The sequence below is a fragment of the Euwallacea similis genome, chromosome 22 (genome assembly GCF_039881205.1).
Source record: "Euwallacea similis isolate ESF13 chromosome 22, ESF131.1, whole genome shotgun sequence".
NCBI classification, from domain to species: domain Eukaryota; kingdom Metazoa; phylum Arthropoda; class Insecta; order Coleoptera; family Curculionidae; genus Euwallacea; species Euwallacea similis.
The window spans coordinates 1,231,774-1,239,780 of NC_089630.1; the positions used below are offsets into that span (position 1 = coordinate 1,231,774).

Genomic DNA, 8,007 nt, shown 5'->3' on the forward strand with positions numbered 1-8,007 from the left:
TTTACGATTTATGAATTTGTGATGAGGGACTGTAATGTAAGGGCTGTGAGTGTCAGTTGAGATATCAGTGAGTGCCTTACATATTAAATTTCATATATGATCCATAAGATCAAAGATAAGATTGGATAAGTCGACACAACAGAGAAGTAAATACTCAAGTTTGTAGACAGAAAATGTATTTGATGTAGAAAATTTGGGACTTGGTGCTACTAGTGAACGTGTATTGCTTAATCAAAGAGTCCTTCGAATCATTCCGATCTACCGATTAATACAATAAGTTTTAATTGTAAATTTATTAGTAAAAATACATAACATTACATGTGTTTGGGCAGTAATATGGAAAAGTCCATGTTATTGCTTCATTCCCAGTATTAGCATTGAGGTACACTGCAGCACATCGTGAACTATTTATTTATATGAAAACCCAATGTAATTGCCTTATGTGTTTGGCGTAAATAGTGAATCTGAGTCCCCTATAATCCCTCAATTCAGATCCGCGGGCAATATCTGAGTGCCCGACGATTTTGCTTGTACACACACCGTCAAAAATCTTGGACCCTCTGTATAAACAAGGTTTATAGTTTATTTAGTTGGTTATATTTTATAATGGATAAAAGTTTGTTATTTTGCAAACAAAAAATTATAATAAATATGAAGATAAAGATGTTGTTGAGCATTAGAATTTTTATTTGCAAATATGGTCAACACGTAGCTGTATAATAATAAGGGGGTCTAAGACTTTTGACGGTGTGTATATTGTCGTATTTAAAGTAGGAACAGCAAGGAAATGCCGATATTAGAGCCACCCAGCATATTGATCCAAATAAGAGTTTTTATTTGCCGAACCTCATAGGTGATTATCATAAAATACTGGGCAGATCAATAGTGCTGCTTCTGACTTAAAGCTGCTCTCAAAGCTGAGCAATTTTTGAAGTACTTAAAGACTCGATACCTCAGAAGTTGCATCGGCCCTTCCATTTAAACTTCTCATGCCCGCTTGAGGATTTCTTTGTCATCTCCCTTTGTTATCCATCTGCTAAAGATGAGTGTTACGATAACTGCAAAATTATCTCAACCATCCAACTAATTTATCCGTCCAACTTATGTATTTTAATCGATTTTTGATTAGGAAATTCTTCAATTTCCCTAGATTGCACAGAACTTAGGAAACATTGAGATGATTCAGAATTTTTTTAGAAGTTGAGGAAAAACCCTTAAGATAATTAGTTAGTATAATATTTTTTCAATTATGCGCTTCTGGATAATTATGGGAAAGCTGCTTCCCGAAAGCCTGAAAGATCCATTAAAATACATAGGAGCATTCCCAAGGCCCCTCAGATGTTCCCAAAATACTTAAAATATTTGTGAAAAATCGGAGAATTAGGAAACTTCCATTCCTGGATGTTCGGGAAATTCCATCTTTCACTTGAGTATCAAATGAGAGAGTGAAATTTTGAATAATTCTAAGCAATCTGACCGAACCAAAAAAAATCAAAACTGACCTTAAGAAAGATTATGTTTGCTATAATTTCATTGTTCATTACTTGTAGAATATATCACATCTTCCCTCACATGAAATTCGTTTCCACGACATCCATAATTCTAGGAATACTCTCACGATTCTATCAGGAACTGCGTTGCAGTTACTGAGCAAAAACTATTACTCGTTCCAGTTTGCAACAACGTTCTAATCAACATTAAACAACTAATCATGAAGTTGTCTCTGTACACAAACCACTCGAATGTTCAACAATATATAGGGTGGCTTAAAAAATCGACATCAATGATAGCGTGCCCTAATCGTCTCGCCGCATTGTGATTACTTACTCACGATATATCTATCTATCAACAACAACCTTTTTACCGTGACCAAGCAATCTTTCACAGGATAACTTTATAAACGAATTACTGGTGTGATATCGTTATAATTCTCCTTGCGCGATATTGTGAAATTGATTGATGAAAGAACATTTTCGAATACCATGATATGGTTCCTGGTAGCTGCAGCCTTAGCCCTGATGCTATGGGCCAAGTTCATTCGCCCTTTGGACCACTTTGCTCGACTGGGAGTGAAACAAACTACGCCATTGCCGTTTTTGGGGGATCAATGGTTTCTGACCCTCAGAATAATGAGTTTCAGTGACTTAACATTAAGGATTTACAACATGTATAAGAAATCCAGGTAAAACTGAGTTACGCTTTTGTCAAAGTTGTTAAAACTAAGTTCCTTAGGTACGTTGGATTCCACCAATTAACAAGGCCAGCCCTGGTCTTAAAAGATCCAGAACTGATCAAGCAGATCACTATAAAAGACTTTGACCACTTCACTGATCATAGGTCGTTCGTAGATCCAGATTCAGAGCCCATTTGGGCAGGAAATCTGTTCGCACTTACAGGTATTTTACATGTAATATCATGATTAATGATTAAAATTATATTCCTGCAACTTTAGGAAAACGATGGAAGGAAATGAGATCCACTCTGAGTGGAGCCTTCACAAGCAGTAAAATGAAGCACATGTTCGAGACCATCAATGAGGCAGCTTCAAATTTTGTGCAATACTTCATTGATAAAGACGAGGATCTTTTTGAAATTGAACTAAAAGACACCTTCACTAGGTACTTAAAATTGAACAATTTTTCCTCATACGTGATTTCTCTTCAACACAAAGGTTCACTAATGACGTAATTGCCACCGCCGCTTTTGGAATTAAAGTAGATTCCATGGGTGACCCCAATAACAAATTCTACAACATGGGCAAACGACTAACAAACTTCTCGTCATCTTTGATGAGAATGAAAATGATCACATTTGCGATAATGCCTCGCGTATTTAAGGTCAGTTCTAACAACCATTTAAGGGCAGCATTCTTCTCAACGAACAAGTTTTAGTTTTTGAAATTGAGGATCTTCAAATCAGATTTAGTTGAGTACTTCCGAAGCATTATTCACGAGACCGTTCGCATGAGAGAAGAAAAGGGAATTGTCAGGAAGGACATGATCAACCTGCTTCTGGAATCTCGGAAAGGGGTCACGCATGAGGAGGAGAACGTTGCTGAGACTGGATACGCCACAGTGAAGGAGTCGAATTATCTTGGTAATTAATGCTGCTTGACACTTTGATTTAAATACATTGAGGAAACCCAAAATTGCTCTTCTTCACTGAACATTTGTGTCACGCCTTTGGCGTAGGTCTAACGCACTTGGTAGTTTTTACAGTTTTTCTATTGGTACGTCCACCGAGGAAAATTCCAATAACATTCCCTTCTTGCTTTTCCAGTCACTAAATTCCAGCCTGTTTTTTACGATCTGCGGTACGCCACTGATTTAAATCTGAGCCCCGTGACGATTTTTCCCGTATATTGATAGGTCTCTTCAGTTGAGTAAACTTCCAATGCGGTTGAACTTTCGGCTTTCGAATTCTGAATTTTCCAAATTCTTGCTCTGATGCGGGATTTTTGCTTTTTTAGAAAAATCGAAGTTTAAGCCGTTAAAGCTGCTAACCAATGACGACATCACGTCCCAGGCTTTGATCTTCTTCTTCGCCGGTTTCGACACTATTTCGACAGCGCTCTGCTTTGGATCTTATGAGCTGGCTTTAAACAAAGACGTTCAAGACAAACTCAGAGAAGAAATTCTTCAGTCACATAAAGAGAATAATGGAAAACTGACCTACGATTCATTGCTAAAACTTAAGTACCTGGACAATGTGTTCTCAGGTATACTTCCTTGTTAACAATTTGATGATCGTTTTACACACAATTCTTTTCAGAAATACTAAGAAAATGGCCTCCAGTAATGATGATAGATAGAGTCTGCACCAAACCTTACACGATCGAACCAAAATACCCAGATGAGAAGCCCGTACCTTTGAAAGTGGGTGAGATTGTGATGCTTCCAATGTATGGTTTACACAGAGATCCCAAATACTTCCCCAATCCAGAGAAATTCGATCCGGAGAGATTCTCTGATGAAAACAAAGACAAAATCGTCCCATATTCCTATATCCCCTTCGGATCTGGACCGAGGAATTGCATTGGATCCAGATTCGCTATTTTGGAAGCAAAGGCTGTTCTGTATTATTTACTATTGAATTTCCAAATAGTTCCCATTAACAAGACGCCAATTCCATTGAAAATATGTAAAGCATCTATGCAACCCAAGGCTGAAGGAGGTTTCTGGTTGGGATTTAAACGTATAAGGCAATAACCATACAGAAAACTCTGTGTATGCCAAATTGAATTCTATGTATGGTTCATCAAATAAATGATTTTTCAGTACACTTTTAGGAGAAATTCATTTCTTTAAATCAGCTAACCTGAACTTACCTAAAAGCAGAGGCTGAGATCCAGGACCGAGGTACCATCAAAATCAGAACTGATCTTGAATAAGTTCCTTCAAGATTTCTGTAGATTTTGAGCTTTCAAGCGATCAGAATTGCTCTTACTTAGCAATGCGAATTGACCTTTATTTACGAATATTTACCAAGTTTTAAATAAAGGACTTTAGGGACACAAAGCTAAAATTCAATTTCTTTATTCGTCTTAGTGGCAGTGTGGGGAGGGTTTCAATCAACATGACCATGCATCTATCACATTTGTGGCTAGTTCCAATTGCGCAAGAAATTTTAGGAGATATTAAACATTATTTTAAGCGTCAGTTTCCTGGAAAAGCAGTGGTGTAGATGATTTCATTTAAGGGTAAATTAATTATCAAAACTGTGAAGTATCTGTGAGGCATTCATCCAACATCGGGAAAGAGCCATGAAATCCATGGCGCATTTTCCAGACATCAAAGTCCATTTGGATCCAGCCTAAGGAACTGCCTAACTTCTGGATTTATTTTATTGGAAGTTAAGGAGGCTTCACAGAAATTGTTGATAAATTCTAGATTAGTTCTGATTAAAAAATTTGTCGTAAGAGTGAAAATCGGTAGTTAAAGAGTGGACTTTGAAAGGGGTTTGTTTTTGATCCAAGGAATGTATGAAATTGCAAAAACACTAACTGTTTGAGATTAAAGCTGAAATACAAGGAAATGAGATTATTGGCGTCAGAAGGCTTTAGGCATCGTCTTCGCCGTTAAAGTCTTTGTGTCTTCGTCCTGAAACCAATTACTGATCTCTCCTTGTACTTTTCAGAAGCAGAGAATCGGTTTTTAGCCCCCTAAACCCTTAAAAATATTTAAAAAGTCAATAAAAAGCTTCCTGTATTCATATGTATTTCAGGGAACCAAAAAACTCAAAATACACAACAAAATCCCTCTAGAAAATAGCAACCAATTAACACTTACTGATAAGCTTAACTTATCAGTACATTTTAATTTTACTTATTCGCATATCTACAAAGATATCAGTAGAAGCATAATTTTATTATTAAACTTTGGAAATTTATTTCCAAATTCCCCATGGGCGAACATTCGAAGAGAGAAATACCAGCCGTTGGTATAGACTTGGGCACAACCCTTTCAGGGGTTGCAGTGTTCCGCAACGGACATACCATTATGATCCCCAACGAACAGGGGGACACTCTGACTCCATCTTCCGTTTTTTACCAGCCGGAAAATGATGAAGTCTTGATTGGGGATGTAGCTAATGATTTGGGTGTAGCCAGAATTGCTAACTTAATTTTCGGTAAGTAAATTCAACGATTTATAGTAACATAATTTAATATTACTGCTGGAATTTAGATAACAAGAGAATTATCGGTCGGAGATATGAAGATGTGTATGTACAGGAATTTAAAAAATCCCAGAAGTACGCATTTAAGATCAAAAAAGGAGAAAATGACGACGTGGAAATACAGCTGAGGCACAACAAAGCAACCACTCGAAAAACGCCTGAAGAAGTCAGCTCTGAGGTGCTCAAATATCTCAAAAACTGTGCCTCAAAATATCTTGGAGGTGAAATAACTGAAGCAGTAATTTCAGTCCCTGCCTACTTCAGTAATGCCCAGAGGAGAGCTACAAAGAGGGCCGCAGAGCTGGCAGATTTGAAAGTACTGAAGCTAGTGACTGAGCCTGTAGCTGCAGCCATTCATTACGTGCAAGACCGACTCGATACAGCAGCCATACTTCTTGTCTTTGATTTCGGAGGAGGAACTCTGGATGTCTCGATAATTGACATAGATGAGAAAAAGTTTTGTGTGAAAAGCGTGGAGGGTAACACCCATTTGGGAGGCCGAGATATCGATGATGTAATTTTTGATTACTTTCAATCTGACGTTCTGAAAAAGCTCAAGAGTGTACCCGTTAATGCAGGATATTTAAGAAGAATTAGAAAATTGAGCACGAAGATGAAAATCAGATTGTCAACTCTCAAAGAATTTTCTTTTGGTTTGGATTACATTGCAGGTCCTTCGACCCTAGATTTGATGTTATCAATGACTCGAGACCAGTTGGAACATGCTATCAGGCACTTCCTAATACAAGCTCAAGATTTGATAGAAAAATGCCTTAAAGGTGCTGGGCTTGCCAAAGAAGACATCACTGATGTACTCCTAGTAGGGGGCTCCTCCAGAATTCCCAAAGTGCAGGAAATGATAAGGACATACTTCGATAAAAGCCAGATACACACTGATATTATGCTGGATGAAGCTGTAGCCCTTGGAGCAAGTCTGCAGGCAGCAGTACTGCAAAAAAAGCACGAGGAACTGGAAAAATATCAAATTACCGAAATAACCCCACTGGATTTGGGCATTGCCCAGGATATGAATTTAATGTTATCCCTGATAAAGAAAAACTCACCAATTCCGGTAACTTCTGAACCATATTTTTTAACCACCAATGGGAACAATCAGAAATACGCTGTTGTTGAAATCTATGAAGGGCAGAGGGCAAACTGCAAATTCAATAATTTGTTAGGAACGTTCGTGGTCAATAATCTGCCCCCTGCCACTGCTGGTGATGTTGTTTGTAAAATCATGTTTAAAATAGATAAAGATGGAATTTTGGAAGTTGAAGCGAAGAAATTTTCAGGAGAGACTGCGAACAAATTAGTAATTACCTTGAGTGAATTCCGGCTCTGCGATTGGAAGATCAGAGATGCTGAAGAAGAAGCTGAAGCATACAAAGAAGAAGATGAATTGTTCAAAAAGTTCGTTTATTATTTTTATACAGTTAGGGACATTTGCCTTCTCATTATCAATAATTTGCCCGAGATAAATTGCACCGATAATGCCTTAGTGAGATCGGAGTGTCAAAATTTCATATGTGCCATATACCAGTTCCAATTCCAGGACTTGGAAAAGCTCAAAGCACGGTATCAAACATTCAAAAAGTCAGTGGAGACTACTGTTCAGCAGTTTATTGAGATTGATATGCCAGACGGATAATTTGATTTTAATAAGGAAAACTATTGATTAGATATAGAAAGTGCTGTAAAATTTATATTTTTTTGTAAGAAAGATATATTAAAGTCATAGTTTATTGTCAAAATTTCTTAAAGATAATCGCATGCCGATCATATTTACCACAGAGGTGGCCCAAGTAACCAAAAAATTAAAGCTTTTGAGAGGAGATTCTCTCGGTCTCTCAAAAAGTCATCTTTTTAAATGATATTTGAATGTTTTCAAAATGTACTATGCATAAAGAACAATTTTGTAATCGATAGTTACATATTTACCTCTTTCGATTTGCGAGATGTTGAAGAGGTTGCGAAGACAATTGGCTGAGAGCCATTCCTCTGATAACCAGAAGCCGAAAGCTCGATTTCTCCAAATGAGAAACCCTGTATATTTAGACATTTTTGGATTGTGCTATTTTGACAGAAAAACTTTCTAATGCCCCAATCGCTGCTCTATAGGTTTTCGCGATATCCAAAGTTCTATGGATAGAAGCGCTTAAAAATTAGTTTTCAGTTATCTACAGGTCGGAAACTCCATTTTTGACATATAAAGCCCTGTATATTCACATAGTTTTGGATTCTGCTGTTCCTACAGGGCAATTACCTAATATTTTGAATCTCCCTAATTTTTGTATCATTTACTCTGCCGATCCATAGCGCTCTGCAATC

General features: G+C 37.3%; 2 protein-coding genes across 2 annotated transcripts; both read left to right on the top strand.

The window, feature by feature from the left end:
• The first annotated feature begins 1,892 nt into the window (after positions 1-1,892).
• On the top strand, positions 1,893-4,281 carry LOC136416147 (cytochrome P450 9e2-like). Its single transcript, XM_066401193.1, has 7 exons — positions 1,893-2,182; positions 2,233-2,396; positions 2,453-2,618; positions 2,672-2,837; positions 2,892-3,096; positions 3,470-3,718; positions 3,772-4,281. The coding sequence occupies exons 1-7, from the start codon at positions 1,983-1,985 to the stop codon at positions 4,206-4,208; spliced, it is 1,587 nt and encodes a 528-aa protein (XP_066257290.1). The 5' UTR covers positions 1,893-1,982; the 3' UTR covers positions 4,209-4,281.
• A 1,102-nt stretch (positions 4,282-5,383) lies between these two features.
• On the top strand, positions 5,384-7,363 carry LOC136416135 (heat shock 70 kDa protein cognate 4-like). Its single transcript, XM_066401180.1, has 2 exons — positions 5,384-5,628; positions 5,685-7,363. The coding sequence occupies exons 1-2, from the start codon at positions 5,403-5,405 to the stop codon at positions 7,325-7,327; spliced, it is 1,869 nt and encodes a 622-aa protein (XP_066257277.1). The 5' UTR covers positions 5,384-5,402; the 3' UTR covers positions 7,328-7,363.
• The last annotated feature ends 644 nt before the right edge of the window (positions 7,364-8,007 follow it).

Coding starts and splice junctions, on each gene's coding strand:
- LOC136416135 (XM_066401180.1), top strand. CDS start 5,403: ATGGGCGAACATTCGAAGAGAGAAATACCAGCCGTTGGTATAGACTTG. Junction 5,629..5,684: donor AATTGCTAACTTAATTTTCG/GTAAGTAAATTC, acceptor GCTGGAATTTAG/ATAACAAGAGAATTATCGGT.
- LOC136416147 (XM_066401193.1), top strand. CDS start 1,983: ATGATATGGTTCCTGGTAGCTGCAGCCTTAGCCCTGATGCTATGGGCC. Junction 2,619..2,671: donor CTAAAAGACACCTTCACTAG/GTACTTAAAATT, acceptor TTCAACACAAAG/GTTCACTAATGACGTAATTG. Junction 3,719..3,771: donor CCTGGACAATGTGTTCTCAG/GTATACTTCCTT, acceptor AATTCTTTTCAG/AAATACTAAGAAAATGGCCT.